This window comes from Oncorhynchus mykiss, chromosome 3 (assembly GCF_057628025.1).
Source record: "Oncorhynchus mykiss isolate SJ-2025 chromosome 3, ASM5762802v1, whole genome shotgun sequence".
NCBI lineage: Eukaryota > Metazoa > Chordata > Actinopteri > Salmoniformes > Salmonidae > Oncorhynchus > Oncorhynchus mykiss.
In genome coordinates, this window is record NC_143024.1 from 17,669,913 (window position 1) to 17,695,088 (window position 25,176).

The following is a 25,176-nucleotide window of genomic DNA, read 5'->3' on the forward strand; positions in this document are numbered from 1 at the left end:
CTGTTCTTATCCAGACACCTACAGACTGTTCTTATCCAGACACCTACAGACTGTTCTTATCCAGACACCTACAGACTGTTCTTATCCAGACACCTACAGACTGTTCAGACACCTACAGACTGTTCTTATCCAGACACCTACAGACTGTTCAGACAGACACCAGAGAGAGGGAGAGAGAGGGTGATTTACATAGGTTTGATACAGCACTAGAAAACACCAGAGTGATACACTCCTCTACCTGCATGATGTTAAAGAACCAGACATTGTTCATGTGGTTATCACCTGTCCTGTGTTCTTATCCAGACACCTACAGACTGTTCTTATCCAGACACCTACAGACTGTTCAGACACCTACAGACTGTTCTTATCCAGACACCTACAGACTGTTCAGACACCTACAGACTGTTCAGACAGACACCAGAGAGAGAGGGAGAGAGAGGGTGATTTACATAGGTTTGATACAGCACTAGAAAACACCAGAGTGATACACTCCTCTACCTGCATGATGTTAAAGAACCAGACATTGTTCATGTGGTTATCACCTGTCCTGTGTTCTTATCCAGACACCTACAGACTGTTCTTATCCAGACACCTACAGACTGTTCAGACACCTACAGACTGTTCTTATCCAGACACCTACAGACTGTTCAGACACCTACAGACTGTTCTTATCCAGACACCTACAGACTGTTCAGACACCTACAGACTGTTCTTATCCAGACACCTACAGACTGTTCAGACACCTACAGACTGTTCAGACAAACACCAGAGAGAGAGGGAGAGAGAGGGTGATTTACATAGGTTTGATACAGCACTAGAAAACACCAGAGTGATACACTCCTCTACCTGCATGATGTTAAAGAACCAGACATTGTTCATGTGGTTATCACCTGTCCTGTGTTCTTATCCAGACACCTACAGACTGTTCAGACACCTACAGACTGTTCTTATCCAGACACCTACAGACTGTTCAGACACCTACAAACTGTTCTTATCCAGACACCTACAGACTGTTCAGACACCTACAGACTGTTCTTATCCAGACACCTACAGACTGTTCTTATCCAGACACCTACAGACTGTTCTTATCCAGACACCTACAGACTGTTCAGACACCTACAGACTGTTCAGACAGACACCAGAGAGAGAGGGAGAGAGAGGGTGATTTACATAGGTTTGATACAGCACTAGAAAACACCAGAGTGATACACTCCTCTACCTGCATGATGTTAAAGAACCAGACATTGTTCATGTGGTTATCACCTGTCCGGTGTTCTTATCCAGACACCTACAGACTGTTCAGACACCTACAGACTGTTCTTATCCAGACACCTACAGACTGTTCTTATCCAGACACCTACAGACTGTTCTTATCCAGACACCTACAGACTGTTCAGACACCTACAGACTGTTCTTATCCAGACACCTACAGACTGTTCTTATCCAGACACCTACAGACTGTTCAGACACCTACAGACTGTTCAGACACCTACAGACTGTTCAGACAGACACCAGAGAGAGAGGGAGAGAGAGGGTGATTTACATAGGTTTGATACAGCACTAGAAAACACCAGAGTGATACACTCCTCTACCTGCATGATGTTAAAGAACCAGACATTGTTCATGTGGTTATCACCTGTCCTGTGTTCTTATCCAGACACCTACAGACTGTTCTTATCCAGACACCTACAGACTGTTCTTATCCAGACACCTACAGACTGTTCAGACACCTACAGACTGTTCTTATCCAGACACCTACAGACTGTTCAGACACCTACAGACTGTTCTTATCCAGACACCTACAGACTGTTCAGACACCTACAGACTGTTCAGACAGACACCAGAGAGAGAGAGAGAGAGAGGGTGATTTACATAGGTTTGATACAGCACTAGAAAACACCAGAGTGATACACTCCTCTACCTGCATGATGTTAAAGAACCAGACATTGTTCATGTGGTTATCACCTGTCCTGTGTTCTTATCCAGACACCTACAGACTGTTCAGACACCTACAGACTGTTCAGACACCTACAGACTGTTCAGACAGACACCAGAGAGAGAGGGAGAGAGAGGGTGATTTACATAGGTTTGATACAGCACTAGAAAACACCAGAGTGATACACTCCTCTACCTGCATGATGTTAAAGAACCAGACATTGTTCATGTGGTTATCACCTGTCCTGTGTTCTTATCCAGACACCTACAGACTGTTCAGACACCTACAGTCTGTTCAGACAGACACCTACAGACTGTCCAGACACCTACAGTCTGTCCAGACACCTACAGTCTGTCCAGACACCTACACCTACAGTCTGTCCAGACACCTACAGTCTGTCCAGACACCTACAGACTGTCCAGACACCTACAGACTGTTCACACACCTACAGACTGTTCTTATCCAGACACCTACAGACTGTTCTTATCCTGACACCTACAGACTGTTCTTATCCAGACACCTACAGACTGTTCTTATCCAGACACCTACAGACTGTTCTTATCCAGACACCTACAGACTGTTCTTATCCAGACACCTACAGACTGTTCTTATCCAGACACCTACAGACTGTTCTTATCCAGACACCTACAGACTGTTCTTATCCAGACACCTACAGACTGTTCTTATCCAGACACACCTACAGACTGTTCAGACACCTACAGACTGTTCAGACACCTACAGACTGTTCAGACACCTACAGACTGTTCAGACACCTACAGTCTGTTCAGACACCTACAGTCTGTTCAGACACCTACAGTCTGTTCAGACAGACACCAGAGAAGATGTCCTGTGTTCTTATCCAGACACCTACAGACAGACACCAGAGAAGATGTCCTGTGTTCTTATCCAGACACACCTACAGACTGTTCAGACAGACACCAGAGAAGATGTCCTGTGTTCTTATCCAGACACACCTACAGACTGTTCAGACAGACACCAGAGAAGATGTCCTGTGTTCTTATCCAGACACCTACAGACAGACACCAGAGAAGATGTCCTGTGTTCTTATCCAGACACCTACAGACGGTTCAGACAGACACCAGAGAAGATGTCCTGTGTTCTTATCCAGACACACCTACAGACTGTTCAGACAGACACCAGAGAAGATGTCCTGTGTTCTTATCCAGACACACCTACAGACTGTTCAGACAGACACCAGAGAAGATGTCCTGTGTTCTTATCCAGACACCTACAGACAGACACCAGAGAAGATGTCCTGTGTTCTTATCCAGACACCTACAGACGGTTCAGACAGACACCAGAGAAGATGTCCTGTGTTCTTATCCAGACACACCTACAGACTGTTCAGACAGACACCAGTGAAGATGTCCTGTGTTCTTATCCAGACAAACCTACAGACTGTTCAGACAGACACCAGAGAAGTCCTGTGTTCTTATCCAGACACACCTACAGTCTGTTCAGACAGACACCAGAGAAGATGTCCTGTTGGATGGCGTTTTAACTCACCTTAGGTCCACCCACTTGTTAAAGATGTCTGCCTCCATGGTCTCACTCTGTTTGGGTGTGAAGCGAAACTCTGACACCAGCTCAGGAGAATGCTCTAGAGGGTCACAGTCCCCCAGCTCACCTACACACACACGCGCGTTATAGTCAGGTGTAAAAGAAACATGAATTCTGATTCCAGAGATACCGTAGTGTGTAAATCATCACCTACTCTGTAAGCAGTAGGCCCCCAGGTCTACTGAGACATCATATGGACACTTCAACCTGGAGGGAGAGAGGAAGTTTCCAGAGCAGAGAGATCACACCACACACACCGCATGCAGCATTACTTCCAACACTATCTGTGTGTGTGTGTGTGTGTGTGTGTACGTACAGTGCATTCAGAAAGTATTCAGACCCCTTGACCTTTTCCACATTGTTATGCTACAGCCTCATTCTAAAATTCTTTATTTTTATGTCCTCAATCCACACACATGACACCATGACACAGCAAAAACAGATTTGAAATAGTATTAAAAGTATTAAAGTAGTATTCAAAAATAAACTGAAATATTACATTTACACAAGTATTCACACCCTTTACTCAGTACTTTGCTGAAGCACCTTTGGCAGCGATTACAGCCTTGGGTCTTCTTGGGTATGATGGCTTGGCACACCTGTATTTGAGGAGTTTCTCCCATTCTTCCCTGCAGATCCTCTCAAGCTCTGCCAGGTTAGATGGGGAGCGTCGCTGCACAGATATTTTCAGGTCTCTCCAGAGATGTTCAATTGAGCTCAGGGTAGCCTAGTGGTTAGAGCATTGGACTAGTAACCAGAAGGTTGCAAGTTCAAATCCCCGAGCTGACAAGGTCGTTCTGCCCCTGAACAGGCAGTTAACCCACTGTTCCTAGGCAGTCATTGAAAATAAGAATTTGTTCTTAACTGACTTGCCTAGTTAAATAAAGGCTGGGCCACTCAAGGACATTCAGAGACTTGTCCCGAAGCCACTCCTGCGTTGTCTTTGCTGTGTGCTTAGCGTCATTGTCCTGTTGGAAGGTCTGAAATCCTGAGCGCTCTGGAGCAGGTTTTCATCAAGGATCTTTGCTCCATTCATCTTTCCTTCGATCCTGACTAGTCTCCCAGTACCTGCCACTGAAAAACACCCCCACAGCATGATTGTGCCACCGCCATATAGGGATGGTGCCAGGTTTCCTCCAGACGTGACGCTTGGCATTCAGGCCAAGAGTTCGATCTTGGTTTCATCAGACCAGAGAATCTTGTTTTGAGAGTTCTTTAGGTGCCTTTTGGCAAACTCCAAGCAGGCATCATGTGCCTTTTACTGAGTGGCTTCTGTCTGGCCCCTCTACCATAAAGAACTGACTGGTGGAATGCTGCAGAGATGGTTGTCCTTCTGGAAGGTTCTCCCATCGCCACAGAGGAACTGGAGCTCAGTCAAGGTGACCATCAGGTTCTTGGTCACCTCCTTGACAAAGGCCATTCTCCCCTGATTGTTCAGTTTGGTAGTGCAGCCATCTCTCTGAAAAGTCTTGGTGGTTCCAAATTCTTCCATTTAAGAATGATGGAGGCCACTGTGTTGTTGGGGACCTTCAACGCTGCAGAAATGTTTTGGTACCCTTCCCCAGATCTGTGCCTCGACACAATCTTGTCTCTGAGCTCTACGGACAATTCCTTCGACCTCATGGCTTGGTTTTTGCTCTGACATGCACTGCCAACTGTGGGACCTTATATAGACAGGTGTGTGCCTTTCCAAATCATGTTCAATCAATTGAATTTACCACAGGAGCTCAATTTTAAGGTCTCATAGAAAAGGGTCTGAATACTTAAGGCATTTCTGTTTTTTATACATTTGCAAACTTTTCTAAAAACCGGTTTTTGCCTTGTCATTAAGAGGAATTTTGTTTAGATTATTTTTTCATCAATGTAATTAATTTTAGAATAAGGCTGTAACGTAACAAAATGTGGAAAAAATGGAAAGGGCCTCAATACTTTCCAAATGCACTGTATGAGTGTGTGTGTGTGTGTGTGTGTGTGTGTGTGTGTATGTGTGTGTGTGTGTGTGTGTTGGGGAGGAGAGGTCCTTTTCTTCAAATTAGCAGCCCTCTGATGTTCTGATCCTGTACTTTATTATAGAGCTACACACAGGAGACACGACCCAGATGGAGAGAGAGAATGAGAGACAGAGAGTGAGATAGAGGTTTAGTGTGTGTGTGTCGGTGGTGTTAGGAGCTGCTTACTTGCCGGACAGAATGTCTTGTCGAAGCTGCAGCACAAACAGGTACCTGGAACACAGACAAAAGGAGTGAGAATAAAACCACTGATGTAGAATCAATCTTTCTCCCTTTCACACTGACTGACAGACAGTCTTTCTCTCTCTGAAGAGGTCTCAGTCCATTTGGCCTTAATTAGTCTCTTCCCCAATGGACCAAAGTCATTAGCTACACCTCTACACTACACCGAGGAGGGGGTGAGATTGTGTGAATGAGACAGTATGTATACGAGAGTGTGTGTGTGTATTCATGTGTGTGAGAGTGTGAGCACAGGCAGCCAGTGGTGGTGTTACCTGGTGAACTCCTCATGTAGATTATTGGGCTCTGAGGAGTAGAACTTCACCCTGAAAAACAGTCTGTATGGAGGACCATCTGAAACAGAGAAACAGAGACCGAGCGAGAGAGAGAGAGAGAGAGAGGGGGATTAAATTAGGGGAAAGAAGAGATTGGCCTGACTACCACATATTGTATAAAAAAAAAAATTTTTTTATTTTTAAATATAAACAAAAACCCTGGGGACACCAGGCACTTAATTTAAAAATTGTCTGGAGACTCAGGTAAGAACCAGGCAGCCCTCTCTGTGAGAGGGGCGTTTCCTGACAAAGTAAACATTGGCGTCACCCTGCACCACCATGTCAACAGCTGGTAATGAACCACCTGCCTTCCCACTTACCTACACACACACACACACAAACCCACTGTATACAGTGCACACATTAAGTAGAGGACACTACCAACAGTCTGGCAAAAGTAGCTGGCCTTTGCTTGTTATTAACTATACACCACACACACACTAAGAATATTAGATAGTGGGAGTGAATGGACTGACCTCTGATCTGTTTCTTTATGGGCTTGGACACATCCAGCCAGTGCTGCAAGAGACACAAAGAAGTAGACAACAGAATGTTATACATACGACGGGTTACAACCATCCCAGCTCTGCAGGTTGTGCTGCGAAGAGACAGAATCATTAGAGCACTTGTTTTGGTACTGTCCATATGTAGCTTGTTGTTGGTCGCAGGTCCAGGAATGGTACAAGAATTGCAACATTTACCTGCAGCTAACACTTCAAAATTGCACTGCTGGGTGATCTGAAAAGTCATAGTCAATCAATCAATAATATAACACTTTGTCAAACGTGTTTCTTTAATTTACAATCTGTAGAAACTATGACAATAGAAAGGTTCAGAACTTTTGTGAAACATCACAGCACAGTTGAAAAATAAATGGCAAACAGAAATCAAAACAGGATTGTGTTCAGAAATAGATGGGATGGTTTCAGATAATGTATTTATTTATTAACCCTTATTTTACCAGGTAAGTTAGTAGTTACAGGGGAGAGGAGAGGGGATGAATGAGCCAATTGTAAGCTGGGGATGATTAGGTGGCCATGATGGTATGAGGGCCAGATTGGGAATTTATCCAGGACACCAGGGTAAACACGCCTACTCTTACAATAAGTGCCATGGGATCTTTAGTGACCACAGAGAGTCAGGACACTCGTTTAACGTCCCAGGACACCCTACACAGGGCAATGTCCCAAATCACTGGCCTGGGGAATAGGGATATATATATTTATTTTTAGACCAGAAGAAAGGGTGCCTTCTACTGGCCCTCCAACACCACTTCCAGCTGCATCTGGTCTCCCATCCAGGACCAAGCCTACTTAGCTACAGAAGCAGGCCAGCAGTGGGATGCAGGGTGTTATGCTGCTGGCCAGATGGGAGGGGTTCAGAGATAGATGGGAGAGCTTCAGAGATAGATGGGAGGGCTTCAGAGATAGATGGGAGGGCTTCAGAGATAGATGGGAGGGCTTCAGAGATAGATGGGAGGGCTTCAGAGATAGATGGGAGGGCTTCAGAGATAGATGGGAGGGCTTCAGAGATAGATGGGAGGGCTTCAGAGATAGATGGGAGGGCTTCAGAGATAGATGGGAGGGCTTCAGAGATAGATGGGAGGGCTTCAGAGATAGATGGGAGGGCTTCAGAGATAGATGGGAGGGCTTCAGAGATAGATGGGAGGGCTTCAGAGATAGATGGGAGGGCTTCAGAGATAGATGGGAGGGGTTCAGAGATAGATGGGAGGGGTTCAGAGATAGATGGGAGGGGTTCAGAGATAGATGGGAGGGCTTCAGAGATAGATGGGAGGGCTTCAGAGATAGATGGGAGGGCTTCAGAGATAGATGGGTGGGCTTCAGAGATAGATGGGAGGGCTTCAGAGATAGATGGGTGGGGTTCAGAGATAGATGGGAGGGGTGAGTGGAGCTGAAGGCTGAGACTCAAAACAAAGATGACTATTGTAAAATACATTGTGTCTGTAATATGTATAGGCTGGAAGTAGAAGCCTAAGTGTTGTTGTCCATTACTTTACTCCAATTAGGGAGGGGTGGTAGAGGAAAATAATAAAGGACAATATAAAACGTGTATGGGGGATTGGAAATGATGCAGACAATTACATTGATAGAACCCACAATCTATCTGCAATATTAAAGCTGATCTACCCCATAGAATAAAAAGTAGAGAGAGAGGCAGAGAGACAGCGACAGGCAGAGAGACAGCGACAGGCAGAGAGACAGCGACAGGCAGAGAGACAGCGACAGGCAGAGAGACAGCGACAGGCAGAGAGACAGCGACAGGCAGAGAGACAGCGACAGGCAGAGAGACAGCGACAGGCAGAGAGACAGCGACAGGCAGAGAGACAGCGACAGGCAGAGAGACAGCGACAGGCAGAGAGACAGCGACAGGCAGAAAGAGAGAGAGAATATGACAGATAGCTGGAGCGTCAGATCAATCATTTTAACACCACACTGTGATTGATTTAACTAGTGTGATTACATCATAGGGAATCCCCTCAGCAATGGCAGGTTGTGGTGTGTGTGTTCAGAGGCTTTATGTATATCTACTCACTGAGACTTGTTCTGGGTCCATGAACTGCAGTCCAAAGTAGTCAGCCTCCACCAGGTCCAGATGATACCTGATCTGGTCAAACAGCTCCTGGCCCTTTGACCTTTTCTATTAAACACACACATGTATTATAGTCACAATAGGGAGGCTGGAGAATAAACAGCCTAGACCTTGTGAGTGGATATGGAGCAGAATGACAGAGTGTGGGTCATTACTAGGGACTGCATCTGGGGCAGAATCAGAGGGAGAAGACCTGAGGGAGAAGCCATAATTCAGGCCTTTGTCTTTGAAACACCTACAATCCATAGGGCTCTTGAGCTGAACACCCACCAAGATGCAATGCCCTAAACCACTAAAAAGCTGCACCCCTCAAAGTGTGTTTTTAAAAGAGAGAGGATAACCTTGTACTTTGTTCCCTGATAACAAGTATGAACCTGCCAACCTGTGTGTGTGGTTATGGAGTGGGAGGTCACACACAAAAAATAAATAAATAAACTCTTGTCCTTCCTGTTCCTCAACTCCCGTCAAAGCACAGCACAACACACTCCCAAACCAGCCCCTACCCAAAGCACTTTCCCTAGACAGACTTTCCCCCTAGATATTATCCCCAAAGCTCCTGTGTAGATCTGGATTAGACAGCAGGTGCAAGTAAAAATTGGACAAAGTCCACCAAGCCTAAAGAAAGGCAGACAAGGTGAACACCATAGTGTTAGTACCCATCAAATCATCTCTAGATGAGTGTTTAGGGGGTAGTGGCTAGCTGTAAGTGCCTAGGGGCATAGCACTGGGGTGTTAAGGGGTGTTGAGGGTGCTACAGCACCCCCTGATATATCACAAGAAAAACATTTGAAATACCTAATATATTTTTCACAAAAGTAGTGCCCTTGACCTCTACTACTCCTGTATGAGCAGACCCCTGACACATAAAAGTCAGCACCCACACCCCTAAACATCTTCCCCTAGGGAGCAGGCCCTAGCAGGTCGATTTTGGATGAAGACAATAGTTCAATTGAATTAATTTAAACTGTAGATGAATCCCTGAGGGAAGATTCAGCAGTCATGTTCAGGCTTGTTCCTGTTAGAGCGCTATATAGACTCTGGTTTCAGTCAGCTGACGTCTGGTGGCCGTTAGCATGAGCTAGTTCTAATTAACAAGAGAAAACAAAGGAAATAGTCCTTACATACACAAGCCTGTATTCTCTAAGGCAAAGTTACAGCCTACTGTTTGGAATAGATTTAATGTGATATTACTGAATGTACTGTTTCGTTCTGAAGAGAGGATGCTTTCCACACACTGCAAGAAATCATCTCTGGAGTCAAAATTCATAAAGCCTTTTATGCAGGTGGCTCCACGCACCTGCAGCGCACTAAATTTAACTTCAACAATTTACATCCTCACACACAGTGAATTGCTCTCATGTTCTGATGTATTGTCTATTTGCCAAATAATTTTTTGCCTGATACAAATCAAACGTATTATAACGATAAACTACTAGCATCTCTACTGTAACATTAGGTCATAGGTTCTCCATCTATGACCATTGATTCCCTCAGCAGTCTGACTTCCTGTATGTATTCAAAAGGTGACGCATGAGACGGCTTCACTGACCACGATGACACACGCACAAACTCAACCTTTAAAATAAAACTCTCAAGACAACATGACGCACACATGTCTACGTCTCCCCAGGACACACACACTCTGTCACAGCGCCACGAGATAAATCACATCACTCCCTCACAGAGACAAGAGAGAGACAGAGATAGAAAACTGAGGATGGCGGGAAGGAGGCAGAGAGGGGAAGGGAGATGGGCAGAGAGGGGAAGGGAGATGGGCAGAGAGGGGAAGGGAGATGGGCAGAGAGGGAGGGAGATGGGCAGAGAGGGCAGGAGGTGTAGGTTTCTCTGAGGTAGGCAGCTTCCTGCCAACAGTCAGAATGGGGAAGTAATGTGGTGAATTGGCTAATCACAACACCATCTGTAGCCCTACCCCTAACTGCACAGAACACACACAATGACAGGTGGTAAAACTCCATGGTGCTGAATGACCTAAACCATAGAAGAACAGTCACTTGATATTCTGCTGAGAGAAATATGTCTGAAAATAATATGGAGACACCACACACTCACTGGTATATCCACGTTAACGTCCGACCCATCCAGCAGCAGCACGCGGCAGGTGATTGCATCCTTCTCGGTCCCAGCCGCTGGGATGTGCACGGCCGCTCCCCCGGTCACCACCGCGGGCGCGTGGACGACCTGCTGCTGGTGCGCGAGGAGCGCGGGGTTCGCGGTTCCCCCTCTTCCTTTCCCGTCCCACTCGTCCGCTGTCTGAAACCGTCTGCGCGAGCGGTGGCTGAACGTCCGGCGTAGGAAGCCCATCATCTTTCCAATTGTTAATTTTACCCACAGCGCGAGCACCGTGTTCGGTGTCCACGGGGAGGCTTACTACACGGAAACAATGTGTGGCGTTTGTCCCACTGCCACCACCCCGGGGCGAAGAGTCACTCACCGCAGGCACGGAGGCTTCAGGCTGCCGCTGAATCCTGAAATTCGGCAGCCGTGGGGATCACCAGCCGCATAATTAAGCAGGACCCGACAATTTGGCATTAAGAAAAGCAACCAGTTGAATTTCCCAATAATTTATTCTGTTTCAATAGTGTACTCACTCACGGAAGCACATCCCCCCCCTCGTCGTCTCCTCTCGCCGTTTGTCCCCGCTCGCGCACCTGCTGTTGCACAGATTCTGAAATCCTGGAGAAATCTCGAGCAGCTCCGCAGCGGGCGTCCCTATAGTCTCACATAGCTAGGAATGAGGTTACAGTCTCCCGGGACGCGTTTACCCAAACCCGTGGCCGGTATTATTTAATCCTCTCACGAAGAACCGAAGCTGCTCCACCTCACAGGTAAGTCAACCAGAGAAACTGGACAAACGGCATGCTTTGCGCCTGCGTAAAAACAACGCAGAACAAACTTTTTTTTTATATATACTGGGGCCAGGCTGTCAGCGAAGCAGCGCTCCCTGCCGGCCAGAGGCGACACCACGGTCAGCGCGGTGGAGGACAAAACAACAAGAGGGACAATGTAATGTTGAGGACAAGCAAAAAATAATGCAATTTCAGAACAAACCGGTAGGATTATGGTTTAGCCGAGGGATTCAAGCAGAAAGAAACACACACACCAGTGAAAGTGCAGAGAGTTCACCTCTCCTAAAACAAATATATTAATTTGACTAACTCTGGATATCTGCCTGCTATGGTTGTTTAGTAGTAATGGCTACTCTGCCACTCAAATCTTTCTATGATATCAGTAGAATATACAACATGGTCTGGGACTTATGTTGACACTGAACTGGAGCGTGCGTCTAAGGCAGGTCACAGGAATGTGTTTAAATGGGGTCTAACTGCACTGCAGCCTGTAGGACTCGACTCCTACAATGTTTTGATATGTGCAGGCGACTCCACAGACCACAAATATACATAAAAATGGACCTGGAACTGATATCACATATCTTTCATCTGTAAAATTCACTCTGAGAATGTAAGATACGATCAACTGACTTTTACCCCGTCAACAAACAGACAAAGAGCTCCAAGTAGATGTCAGTGTGTTTATTCAGTGTGTCAATAATTTAGGGAAGGTGGGATCGGGGGTAGTGTGTGGTGGCTCTGGCAGTGTTCATCTCTACTGTGAATCCACCGAAAGCCTCAACACTCTCCCAACAATGCAGACAGACCAGTCAATCCTATAGCCTCCGCTCAGGAGGAACTTGCCTCAACCCACTATTAGGAAAGCTATATAGCCGCCACTCAAGAGGAACTGAGATACAGTCTTCAGTCACTCATACAGTAGCACTTTGGTCCCAGAGAATTATTATATATATTTTTTTAAATACATTTTAAAAAGACCTTTGCAGTACATGGTCCTTCCTGCTAGCGGTGCTCTATGGCAAACATAAGGATAGGACTAGCTGAGCACATTCGGCACTATGGCTCGTTATGTGCTGTAGCAACAGAAGGCTAGCCGTTGCCGAGCACTTAAGGCTAGTGGAGTGCTATGGCTCTCTAAGGCTACAGCCTAGCTGTCCTCTTCTCCTGTTAGCCTAGCAGTCCTCTTCTCCTGTTAGCCTAGCATTGTGGATAGCTGTCCTCCCACCTGTTAGCCTAGTGCTGTGGCTAGCCATCCTTCTGTTAGCCTAGCATTGTGGATAGCTGTCTCCCCACCTCCTGTTAGCCTAGCATTGTGGCTAGCTGTCCCCCCATCTTCCTGTTTGCCTAGTGCTGTGGCTAGCTGTCCCCCCATCCTCCTGTTAATGGTCCATTAGCAGTGCTGAGGGTGGTGCTGCAGAATACTCTCTTCTCTCTCTCTGTAGACACGCAGGATGGCCTCACACATAAACCGGAACTGACACTTGAACACAAACATAAAAACAGTCCAGTCACATACAAACATACCAAAGGAAGTTGCAGACATAGTCATTAGGGTTTCAATGCTGATCTTGAGAGGAGAGTAGCTAATGGTTAGACGTATAGGTGTGTGTGTACCGTGGTCTGGATCATCATGGCCCTCTGGTCTCGGAGCGTCCTGATGATGTCCAGAGGGAACACAGGTCGACCGCTCTCCAACAGCGACAACGCCGTCTCCATGGTAATGAGAACACCTGTACGCCCAATCCCTGCGCTGCAATTATATCAACAACATACATGAGGTGTTAAAAATCTTGTAACCCTAGTGTGTGTGTGTGTGTGTGTGTGTACCTGCAGTGCACCATAAGTGGTGTGTCTCCTGTCCTCCTCTCTCTAACAGAGGTGATGAACAGCAGGAAGTCTGAGGGGTCATCAGGTACACCATGGTCTGGCCATGCTACATACTGCAGGTGGGTCACCGAACGCTCCTCTCCCAGCTGGAAACACACACGTATAGGAAAAACAGACGGAAAACAGTTAGGGGAAAAGTGTGTGTTCTCTCATCTGTCTCTCATCAAAGATATTTTCATAAATTAAATGAACTTGGATATGTGATGATTGTAATGGGAGAGATGGAGGAGAGAGAAACGTGTAGGGTATGGTAACTCGTTAGTTACTGTGATGAGGGAGAGATGGAGGAGAGTAGAGTTAGATGGAGGAGGGATAGAGGAGGAGAGATGAGGAGAGGGAGAGATGGAGGAATGTGTTGTCCAGCCTGTGGTCCATGCATGGTTTAACTGACAGCCAAAGGAACAGATGGGTCTGCACAGCAGTGTAGTGTTGTGTGTACTCTTTGGCAGGCTATTATTGTAAAGGAGAACATGTTCTATATTAACCTCTGTGTTGTAAAGGTAAATAAACACAATACCAATGGAAGCAGAAACGTATGGAGATGGATGGGGATAGTTTGGTCAATGTTTCCTGTGGAGAACTCACATATGGCACACATACATATATGGCACACCTCCTGTTATGTGAGGCAGGTCTTGTTTGTGTGTTACCTGTGTGTGTGTGAGGGTGAATTGGCGTGTGACGTAGGCCAGGTTGCATTCCTCAGAGTGGCAGCTGACCCTCAGGTACCCATAATCCCTCACTTCAGGAGGGTGTGGCCAGTACTGGTGGCACTTAGTCTGAAACACACACATGATTGATTTTGATATTCATTAATATTGATTTACTATAGAGTCTGTAATCTTTAAGCTCTGAGAAATGTTATTTTACTGAGCTGTGTTTCATATTTCTGAGTCTGTGCTTCACTCACTGTGTTCTCCCAAACATCTCAGGACATTCTCAGGGCCAGTACATATATTACATCAGGAGATGAGTGGAAACTGACTGTCAGCATGAATGTGTGTGTGTGAGAAAAACCAGGGAACTTGTGGAATATCAGCAAGACAATCAATCAGTGAGAGCTTCAGGTTACCAAGCAACAGGCAGGCAAAGACGCAGACAGCGACTCACAATGAGCCTGGGACCTTGGTAAACCTGTGTGTGCTGTACCCATTCTCATTCACTAAATGTGTTTCACTCTTTGAAAGAGAGAGGGCCCGTGTGCATACCCGTCCTCTCTCGGTGAGTGTGGTGAGCATGATGATGGTGTGTGTGTGTTGCTCCCACACACTCTGCCAGAAGTGAGTGCAGGTCTGAGGCAGCGGTCCTTGAGCTGCAATGTAGCGCAGACACACACCAGACCCTGGGGGCATCACCTGAGACACACACACAGCATGACTATACACAAACAAGACAACAAACACACACACACACTACACAAATACAGCATCACTATACACAAACCAACAAGGACAACACTAAACACAGTGTGTACTGACCGTGATGTGGCTTGCATTGATGTAGTCCTCTTGGTCCTGAAGTACCACTCTGGAGATGTCATCTGACAGAACAAAGAATTAGAGATGGAGTCAGAACCAGGGCCCTCCAGATCCACCCAAACCACCGTACCAGCTCAACAAACAAAGCACCCGTGTCCTGTCCTCCATCTCCACAAATTCAGGACATTAGGGAAGATGGGTACACTGGCATGTCGAGTCACTCCTACTAGGACACGCAGTGTGTGAGATGGTGTGTGTACTCACAGGGCAGCACGTCCTTGTATCTGTTCTTGTCTGTGTTCTCAGGGAGACGAGCGCAGGCTACTGACAGGCCAGGCTTCCTCATGTACAGGTTCTACAACACACACATCACCACCATCACTCACCATGCTCTTCTGTCTGGATTGTCAACAGCAGGTCTTATTGACAAGTTATTCCCAAAGTGCATCTGTTACATTTAACACAGAAGCAAGTCCCTTTCATAGTGTTGTTGTATAACTAAAACACACCTCGAAGTGGAAGGTGAGAGTGCCTGTCTGGATTCCCCTCTCCAGTTGTTTCATGGACTCTTCAAGTGTCTGGCCTTGTTCTGATTGGCCAGGCAGAAGCAGTGGATCACCGTGTGATTGGCCAGTCAGAGACAGGGCAGAGGGAAACTGCAGCAGGGGGGCCACACGCCCTGGACCTAAACACACACAGTGTGTTACAGTGCCGTGCGAAAGTATTCGGCCCCCTTGAACTTTGCGACCTTTTGCCACATTTCAGGCTTCAAACATAAAGATATAAAACTGTATTTTTTTGTGAAGAATCAACAACAAGTGGGACACAATCATGAAGTGGAACGACATTTATTGGATATTTCAAACTTTTTTAACAAATCAAAAACTGAAAAATTGGGCGTGCAAAATTATTCAGCCCCCTTAAGTTAATACTTTGTAGCGCCAACTTTTGCTGCGATTACAGCTGTAAGTCGCTTGGGGTATGTCTCTATCAGTTTTGCACATCGAGAGACTGAAATTTTTTCCCATTCCTCCTTGCAAAACAGCTCGAGCTCAGTGAGGTTGGATGGAGAGCATTTGTGAACAGCAGTTTTCAGTTCTTTCCACAGATTCTCGATTGGATTCAGGTCTGGACTTTGACTTGGCCATTCTAACACCTGGATATGTTTATTTTTGAACCATTCCATTGTAGATTTTGCTTTATGTTTTGGATCATTGTCTTGTTGGAAGACAAATCTCCATCCCAGTCTCAGGTCTTTTGCAGACTCCATCAGTTTTTCTTCCAGAATGGTCCTGTATTTGGCTCCATCCATCTTCCCATCAATTTTAACCATCTTCCCTGTCCCTGCTGAAGAAAAGCAGGCCCAAACCATGATGCTGCCACCACCATGTTTGACAGTGGGGATGGTGTGTTCAGCTGTGTTGCTTTTACGCCAAACATAACGTTTTGCATTGTTGCCAAAAAGTTCCATTTTGGTTTCATCTGACCAGAGCACCTTCTTCCACATGTTTGGTGTGTCTCCCAGGTGGCTTGTGGCAAACTTTAAACGACACTTTTTATGGATATCTTTAAGAAATGGCTTTCTTCTTGCCACTCTTCCATAAAGGCCAGATTTGTGCAATATACGACTGATTGTTGTCCTATGGACAGAGTCTCCCACCTCAGCTGTAGATCTCTGCAGTTCATCCAGAGTGATCATGGGCCTCTTGGCTGCATCTCTGATCAGTCTTCTCCTTGTATGAGCTGAAAGTTTAGAGGAACGGCCAGGTCTTGGTAGATTTGCAGTGGTCTGATACTCCTTCATTTCAATATTATCGCTTGCACAGTGCTCCTTGGGATGTTTACAGCTTGGGAAATCTTTTTGTATCCAAATCCGGCTTTAAACTTCTTCACAACAGTATCTCGGACCTGCCTGGTGTGTTCCTTGTTCTTCATGATGCTCTCTGCGCTTTTGACGGACCTCTGAGACTATCACAGTGCAGGTGCATTTATACGGAGACTTGATTACACACAGGTGATTGTATTTATCATCATTAGTCATTTAGGTCAACATTGGATCATTCAGAGATCCTCACTGAACTTCTGGAGAGAGTTTGCTGCACTGAAAGTAAAGGGGCTGAATAATTTTGCACGCCCAATTTTTCAGTTTTTGATTTGTTAAAAAAGTTTGAAATATCCAATAAATGTCGTTCCACTTCATGATTGTGTCCCACTTGTTGTTGATTCTTCACAAAAAAATACAGTTTTATATCTTTATGTTTGAAGCCTGAAATGTGGCAAAAGGTCGCAAAGTTCAAGGGGGCCGAATACTTTCGCAAGGCACTGTACCTGCATCAGTGTCTGATTAGCAGGCCCACTCTCTTGCTCTCTCTAGTGTGTGTTACCTTTGCGTCGTATAAGCAGAGCCAGTTCTCTGGAGTGGGACTCTCTGCTGGCTCTTATAAACATGACCACCTGGTCATGTGTGTGTTCAGAGATGTCGCGACCGTTGATCAGCACGACCTGGTCACCTTCCAACAACCTTGGCTCAACCCGCCCCGCCTACAATCAATTCATCAACAAGTCAAATCACATTGGATTAATCTAAAGTACTGTTTACAAATGCATTATCTACACATGCAAACCATAACACACTTACAGGGGAGTCAGGGTTGACCTGGGATATGGCCAGGGACATCTTCTGGTCCACGCCACCCTGAGAAGAGGAACAGTCAGGGATACAGGAATGGTACTGCATGTAAGAGAGTAGGTGTGTGATTAATTGAAGGGGAGACTCACTTTGACATTGAAACCAAACTTTCCATCGTGATCAGGAGCGAGACGCACCAATAGCAGGTCGCCATCACCAAGAGCACGCTGCAACACACACAGAGTTTACTGAGTCTGGCACAAACAGATGAGATACTTTATCACAAATACTGGATCACTCCCTTGTCTGTCTGGGTAACTGACCTTGTCCCGGTAGTGAGAGGTGGCCTTAATGTCTTCCTCTCCTGTGCCGATGTCATAAACCTGCGACCATCCACCTCCTTGGCTGTGAGTGCCAGAAACACTGAGATAGATACTGTGTTCAGAACTGACTCCAACACGAGAATGTACTTTACACTGATACACACACATTATGAAAGAGTGTGTGTGTGTGTGTGTGTCTGACCTGTGTGTAGGCGTGCCCTCCTGGCTGCCCCTGCTGCTACTGAGGGAGACCCTGTAGGTGTAAAAGACATCCTCCCCCTCCGACACATCTCGCAGGTCATTGTTCAGCTCCACTGAGGAGGGGCGGGGTTTACGGGCGCCATGACGCACACGAGGACTCCGCCTAACAGAGAGAGAGAGAGAGAAGGTACGATGAAGTTACCCCTAGTCACAGCTACCCCTTACATGGTATCTCCTGCTGTAGCAGTGTGTGAGGCTGTGGTGTCGGTAGTACCAGTTAGGTGTGAGCGGGGGGGATCGGGACGGTAGGCTCTTGGTCTCCAGGTGTTCTGACGAGGTGGATCCCCTCAGAGCTGGGTTCCACTCCATCCCACCCATCACTTTCTTACACACTGGACCACTGCAGAGGAGACAAGAGTGTGTGTGTGTGCAGATGAGTAAAAGAAAGACAGAAAGATAGTGTGTATGATGTGTGTGTGCTTGCCTGTCTGTTTTAGTGCTGCCCAAGGCCCAGTGTTGTGGGAGCAGCTTGTTGTGTATCTGGGTTGCCAGGTTGGTGTGGTGTGGGCTACGGGTTGCCAGGTTGGTGTAGAAGAAGCAGTGATGGTCCACACATGACCTCCACAGGTTCTTACAGGCCCTGGGGCATGGCAGGACCAGGCTCACTACACAGTCCTGCGTCTCCCCCTGGAACACACACAGGTTATGAAGACAACACTAAGGTCAGCCAATAGCAGAGCAGGACGCAATTTTTAGCCAATCAGGACTCACATGTTTGCGTCTGAGATGCATAAGGAAGCGTTTCCTCTTGAAGGATATCTTGATGATGTTCACCCTGCAGGAGACAATACACACTCAGGGTGTGTATTTGTGTGTGTGTGTGTGTGTGTGTGTCTGATCAGAAGTCCAGGTGCTCACCAGGGGAAGAAACTGGAGCAAATCATGTTACAGAAGATAGCCACGCCCCCTGAGGCCAATCCCACCAATAGGGGGGAACTGTCAGAGTCCTGAGAGAAAGAAAGAGATGGAAACATAAGAGGGAGAAGAGGGAAGACGAGGGCGAGTCAGAGGGAGACATATGGAGGTACTTACCATGGCAGTGTGTAGCTCCACTCCATACATCTCCAGAGTTCTTGCTGTGTTGAGAAAACACAGCTCTGCCTCACTCTCCTTCAGCCCCCTGAAAGCCCATGAGTAGGATAGGTTGGTATCAGCATTATGCTAACAGCTCCACCATGTCCTCTAGTAGGATAGGGGGGTGCTGTACACGTGCCTGGTGTGGGTGTGTACCTGTGCCCTGGGTACAGAGCCTCTACTCTAGACAGGAAGTCATCATCCTGCTCTGGGAGGAAGTGGCTTTTGGACAGGTAACCAGGGAGAAGGTCTGGGGAGTAGTCACCTAGCTCAGCTACAACACAGAGAGAGAAGGGGGAGAAAGCGAGAGAAGGAGGGGTGAGAGAGAGAGAGAGGGGGGTGAGAGAGAGAGGGGGGGGAGAGAGAAGGGGAAAGAGAGAGGGGGGTGGGAGAGAGAGGGGGGGGGACAGATTATGTTAAACCCCCAGACAGACAACACACTAAAAAGACCAAAGAAGAGTATAACTTACACTGCACAGCATAGGAGGCCAGTACTACAGCTGCACTCAGAGGACACTTCAACCTGCAGGACACACACACACTTTCTCAATGTAAAGTCACATTGTTTACACCACTAGGTGGAGTAAGAGGGAATGCATGTGTAGGTGGGAGCTCGTAGTGTCTGACCTGCCCTCTCTGATGTCACTCCTGATCTGGAGGAAGTACATATGTCTGAAGACACACAGGACAGTAGAGACTTATGATCTGAATCACACATGTACAGTACAAGCTAATGACACACACTCTCTCAACATAGTCTACAGGTACACACACACACACAGGGGCTCTGAACCCAGGTCTCCCATAGGAGAACCCAACCTCTTGACCATTAGACCAAGAGGAAATTCCCTATTGGGCCAAAGGTTCCAGTGAATTTGAAGTGTCAGGCAGGGCTACCTCATCACGAGGCCATGATCTCTCCTCATGTCCATACCTGGTCTGGTCATGCTGTAGAGAGTTGGGGTCTGAGATGAAGAATCGGACTCGGAGGGTCAGGTAGAATGGAGAGACAACTCCTGTTGGACAGAGATGCTGTTAGACACAGCCCAATGACCTCTGACCTTAATAATCCATCACCCTTGACCTTAATATGACCCCCACAATCCCCTCACCACCTTCTAACAGAATACAATCTTATATTTATCATTTATCAAAATGCACACTGGACTAAACAGTAGGGTGTCACTGGGCTAAACCGTAGGGCGTCACTGGGCTAAACAGTAGGCCGTCACTGGGCTAAACAGTAGGGTGTCACTGGGCTCAGGCTAAACCGTAGGGCGTCACTGGGCTAAACAGTAGGGTGTCACTGGGCTAAACAGTAGGGTGTCACTGGGCTCAGGCTAAACCGTAGGGCGTCACTGGGCTAAACAGTAGGCCGTCACTGGGCTAAACAGTAGGGCGTCACTGGGCTAAACAGTAGGGCGTCACTGGGCTAAACAGTCGGGCGTCACTGGGCTAAACAGTCGGGCGTCACTGGGCTAAACAGTCGGGCGTCACTGGGCTAAACAGTCGGGCGTCACTGGGCTAAACAGTCGGGCGTCACTGGGCTAAACAGTCGGGCGTCACTGGGCTAAACAGTCGGGCGTCACTGGGCTAAACAGTAGGGCGGCACTGGGCTAAACAGTAGGACGGCACTGGGCTAAACAGTAGGACGGCACTGGGCTCAGGCTAAACAGTTGGGCGTCACTGGGCTAAACAGTAGGACGGCACTGGGCTCAGGCTAAACAGTTGGGTGTCACAGGGCTCAGGCTAAACAGTAGGGCGTCACTGGGCTCAGGCTAAACAGTAGGGCGTCACTGGGCTCAGGCTAAACAGTAGGGCGTCACTGGGCTCAGGCTAAACAGTAGGGCGTCACTGGGCTCAGGCTAAACAGTAGGGCGTCACTGGGCTCAGGCTAAACAGTAGGGCGTCACTGGGCTCAGGCTAAACTGTAGGGCGTCACTGGGCTCAGGCTAAACTGTAGGGCGTCACTGGGCTCAGGCTAAACTGTAGGGCGTCACTGGGCTCAGGCTAAACTGTAGGGCGTCACTGGGCTCAGGCTAAACTGTAGGGCGTCACTGGGCTAAACGGTAGGGCGGCACTGGGCTAAACAGTAGGGCGTCACTGGGCTAAACAGTAGGGCGTCACTGGGCTAAACAGTAGGACGGCACTGGGCTAAACAGTAGGACGTCACTGGGCTAAACAGTAGGACGGCACTGGGCTCAGGCTAAACAGTTGGGCGTCACTGGGCTAAACAGTAGGACGGCACTGGGCTCAGGCTAAACAGTTGGGTGTCACAGGGCTCAGGCTAAACAGTAGGGCGTCACTAGGCTCAGGCTAAACAGTAGGGCGTCACTGGGCTCAGGCTAAACAGTAGGGCGTCACTGGGCTCAGGCTAAACAGTAGGGCGTCACTGGGCTCAGGCTAAACAGTAGGGTGTCACTGGGCTCAGGCTAAACTGTAGGGCGTCACTGGGCTCAGGCTAAACTGTAGGGCGTCACTGGGCTCAGGCTAAACAGTAGGGCGTCACTGGGCTCAGGCTAAACAGTAGGGCGTCACTGGGCTCAGGCTAAACAGTAGGGCGTCACTGGGCTCAGGCTAAACAGTAGGGCGTCACTGGGCGTCACTGGGCTCAGGCTAAACAGTAGGGCGTCACTGGGCTCAGGCTAAACAGTAGGGCGTCACTGGGCTCAGGCTAAACAGTAGGGCGTCACTGGGCTCAGGCTAAACAGTAGGGCGTCACTGGGCTCAGGCTAAACAGTAGGGCGTCACAGGGCTCAGGCTAAACAGTAGGGCGTCACTGGGCTCAGGCTAAACAGTAGGGCGTCACTGGGCTCAGGCTAAACAGTAGGGCGTCACTGGGCTCAGGCTAAACAGTAGGGCGTTACTGGGCTCAGGCTAAGGTCTCATTTAGTGTTTCTTACCTTTCAGCTGCTTCTTCAGTGGTTTGTTGGCCTCCAGCCACCTCTGCAAGACAAACTATGTTAATCAAAGACATGATGCTACATTCACCATCTGTTGTGTGCGTTTTAGAGTATTCACTAAATGTGTGTGTGTAGCTACTCACAGGAGAGTGTGTTTGAGTGACGATGGTGGTGTTGGAGTCTCGTAGCTGCAGACTGAAGAAGTGTCTCTCCAGCAGACCCAGCTGGTTACACACCTGCTCCAGCAAAACCTCACCTGCATCCTGCTTCTGAGAGACGCAAAACAAACCTTATACCGGGAGTCAGTCAGTGTGTGTGTGTGATATTGCAGTACAGTGTGTTTTGGTAAAGCCTTTCTAGTGAGTGTGTTCTCCAGGTCAAGGTTGTGTATTGAGATCAATGGGAAGCTGAGATCTGAGTCTCCTGGTCTATCATTAGGAAGCTGAGATCTGAGTCTCCCGGTCTATCATTAGGAAGCTGAGATCTGAGTCTCCCAGTCTATCATTCCCACTCTACTCAGGACTGTGTGTACTCACGTTGACTGTAAAGGTCTGGATAGTGTTGTCCAGTAGTTGAACCAAACACAGTAGATCAGGTTTGGGCATGTCTGTTACCGTGGGTTACTCAACCTCTTACACACACACACACACACACACACACACACACACACACACACACGTCTATCAGTGTCCACAATGTGCACGCACAGCAGTATTCTAGAATATTGGACCATTGGCTTTCATACTTTTCTAATTCTCAATGCGGCTCAAGCTATTTCTCCAACTGTCAACACATTCAAATCAATAGAGGGACGAGTATGTGGAGCCACGTTGGTTGGGAATGCTGGGGAGGTACCCGTTATGGCTCTGTGTTCCCCCCGCAGACAGTGGTCAGAGCCGCGTAGCTATGTCACAATGGGACGCGGGACTGTCACGTCTCTGTGTCTTTGCACTCTGAATTACGCGTCACTCACACACACACACACACACACACACACACACACACACACACACTGACACAACCCTCAGTCCATCTCTCCACAACCTGGGGAGAGATAACACACACACACATCTTAATGAAACACCTCCAGACTCTGGAAACTGTGATGATATCTGCTCATGTAGTTTAGCCCCTCCCTAAGGATGACATTGTCTGCAGTGAACAGCCCCTTTTCTACTTCACACTCAGGCCCAGTGAGTAATTTGTGTGTCTGGAGCAGTATCATGCTACAATGAGTAATGCAGTGTGTATGTTGGTAATACATTATTATCTGTCCAGAGTCTGAACATGTCCTTTTTTCCCTGTTCTCTCCTCAGACTGCTGAATGATAAGAATGTTAAACATTGTCAGAGACAAGCTGGTCCATCCACAGGCCTAGGAACTGATCTCAGATCTACATGCACACACATGAGCTGCAGTTTTTTTTACACACCAGTTCTACTGGGCATCAACCCACTAACCCATGCTTTTAATAACAGCCCTGTGTGTGCTTGTTAATGTAGGCTGAGGGGAGTGGGACAGGTCTTTTTGTAGGCCTCTCTCTCTCTCTCTCACACACACACGTTAATGTTTGGACTCACTCTGAATACTTTGAATACATTACAGTGAGTAGAGCACTCTCTCACGCCTGATTTTCCATGATGATAATGACATTCACACCAGATAGAACTGAGCTGCCTAAACTATTTTAGGACAGAGTTTTTTGCCAAGTCTAGACTGTTGAGTGGGCAGTATTGGTATACAACATTGCCTATTTAAAGTGTGTCAACTAGGCCTGAGATGTGCCCCTGGTTGCATTGGCGAACTTGTTTTCAAATGAGCAACGTCATCTCGGTTATCGATTAAACTAGTGTATCGCAATGATTAACACGGAGAATAAGATAACCTACCATATAGTATATTGGACGTTATTTGAAACATACAGCCTCGACGTGAACTTTAAACTAAGTAGGCTCTATGAACGACCAACATAAACATAGCCTAATGTTGTAGGTTCTTCTGCTGCTACGCTCAACATGCCATTCAGCAACTTTAACGTTACTTCAGATTTCAAGTTGATCCTGGAGGATTGTTATGAGAACACAGACAATCTAGCTCGAGAAGATCAGTTAAAATACCTCAGTAGTCCTGGATTTGGGAACTTTGTCATGTCCGTTGATACTACCGCTGTTAAAAACCTTGGAACTGGGCGCGTCGCGCGGGCAGGTGGAGGTAAATATCCGGAAAGAGATATTCCCGCTGCCCCGCCTCTTCATAATGCGCGCTCCCGCCTTGATGGATGCGTGTTCTGGTCCTCACCCACCCCCGCTGTAGCCTACAGCATATCATATTCTTTCATCAGAGGAAGAAGATATCATGTAATCTGTTCACGCAGCCCTACAGAACTGTAGAGTGACACTCTGATTCACCAGAACAAGGGGTGGAATATACTTTGAAAAAAAGCTAAACTTCCAGAGATGTGAAAGTGAAACTCGGTCTAGGTTCTTGGCTGGTCCGCAAAAGAGTGGAGTCCCTCCGGTTTTGTTCATTGGGACTACTTTGGGAACGAATCATTCTTTCCTTCCTTCCTTGAAGTAGCCTATGTTACTTATTCATATGAGAAAATGAATGGTGTCTCAGCATAGCTTCCACATGTCCTATCGTGAGGAGGCTCATCCATGGTCCAGTCAGGGGCTCGCAGCGTCATCTCCTTGTCTCCTTTCCTATATCTCAATCGTCAAATGACTCAATCTCATTGTCTCTTCTCCTCGTTCATCTGTACTCATCCTTAAAGTCAGATATCTCCAGTTGTTCCATTCCAGGACAGATGAAGAGAATGAAACCTGTCTAATTACATCCCCAATTAAAATGTGATTTTCTTATCCGATCGAGACAATCACATTACTATCAATGTACCGGTCTGTGTCCTAACAGAATATGTTGTAATCCAATGTCAAACAGCCTGTCATTTACTCCCATGGAACCTCTCTGGGGTCCTGCTGCCATCTACAGGGAAAACGAGGTACTGCTGAAGCGGGTGTTCGTTATTTTTTTTCAATTCGTGGCGAATTAATTTGTGTAG

At 47.2% G+C, this 25,176-nt stretch overlaps 2 protein-coding genes across 11 annotated transcripts in view; both read right to left on the minus strand.

Moving 5' to 3' along the window:
- Positions 1-12,186, minus strand: part of epb41l4b (erythrocyte membrane protein band 4.1 like 4B) — a 30,307-nt gene extending 18,121 nt beyond the window's left edge. Inside the window, exons 1-8 of one of the 5 annotated variants that reach the window (XM_090222922.1) lie at positions 11,300-11,560; positions 10,761-11,176; positions 8,634-8,738; positions 6,557-6,599; positions 6,021-6,099; positions 5,695-5,739; positions 3,672-3,724; positions 3,464-3,584 (exon numbers count right to left, since the gene is read on the minus strand). In XM_090222922.1, the coding sequence (XP_090079048.1) occupies positions 3,464-3,584; positions 3,672-3,724; positions 5,695-5,739; positions 6,021-6,099; positions 6,557-6,599; positions 8,634-8,738; positions 10,761-11,015 (701 nt within the window). In that variant the 5' untranslated portion in view covers positions 11,016-11,176; positions 11,300-11,560. Of the gene's footprint in view, positions 1-3,463; positions 3,585-3,671; positions 3,725-5,694; positions 5,740-6,020; positions 6,100-6,556; positions 6,600-8,633; positions 8,739-10,760 lie in introns of all 5 variants that reach the window. The other 4 variants (XM_090222927.1, XM_090222935.1, XM_090222932.1 and 1 more) reach the window with 4 other exon arrangements.
- Positions 12,187-12,226: 40 nt separating this feature from the next.
- On the minus strand, positions 12,227-25,036 carry LOC110507902 (tyrosine-protein phosphatase non-receptor type 3). Of its 6 annotated transcripts, none has more exons than XM_036967123.2 (27): positions 24,233-25,032; positions 22,971-23,159; positions 22,652-22,746; positions 22,259-22,384; positions 22,116-22,158; positions 20,147-20,228; positions 19,840-19,884; positions 19,683-19,735; positions 19,369-19,486; positions 19,171-19,258; positions 18,997-19,085; positions 18,850-18,913; positions 18,563-18,765; positions 18,353-18,478; positions 18,080-18,241; positions 17,878-17,977; positions 17,704-17,781; positions 17,564-17,620; positions 17,310-17,466; positions 15,435-15,610; positions 15,190-15,280; positions 14,926-14,987; positions 14,656-14,802; positions 14,098-14,226; positions 13,388-13,533; positions 13,175-13,310; positions 12,227-13,040 (listed from the first exon to the last, which is right to left on the minus strand). In XM_036967123.2, exons 3-27 carry the CDS (start codon positions 22,718-22,720, stop codon positions 12,951-12,953), a joined length of 2,637 nt encoding a protein of 878 aa, XP_036823018.1. In that variant the 5' UTR covers positions 22,721-22,746; positions 22,971-23,159; positions 24,233-25,032; the 3' UTR covers positions 12,227-12,950. The 6 variants fall into 6 exon arrangements, with proteins under 6 accessions (XP_036823018.1, XP_090078984.1, XP_036823014.1 ...); XM_090222858.1 differs by having other exon boundaries at positions 17,878-17,959; positions 24,233-25,018; XM_036967119.2 differs by having other exon boundaries at positions 22,861-23,159; positions 24,233-24,805.
- Positions 25,037-25,176: the final 140 nt, after the last annotated feature.

Excerpts from the sequence above, each read along its gene's own strand:
- LOC110507902 (XM_036967109.2), bottom strand. The coding sequence starts at position 24,370 with ATGAAGAGGCGGGGCAGCGGGAATATCTCTTTCCGGATATTTACCTCC. Across the intron at positions 19,487-19,682 it reads GGCCTCCTATGCTGTGCAGT|CTGAGCTAGGTGACTACTCC; the intron begins GTAAGTTATACT and ends TCTGTGTTGTAG. Across the intron at positions 18,479-18,562 it reads GGCAGCACTAAAACAGACAG|TGGTCCAGTGTGTAAGAAAG; the intron begins GCAAGCACACAC and ends TCTCCTCTGCAG.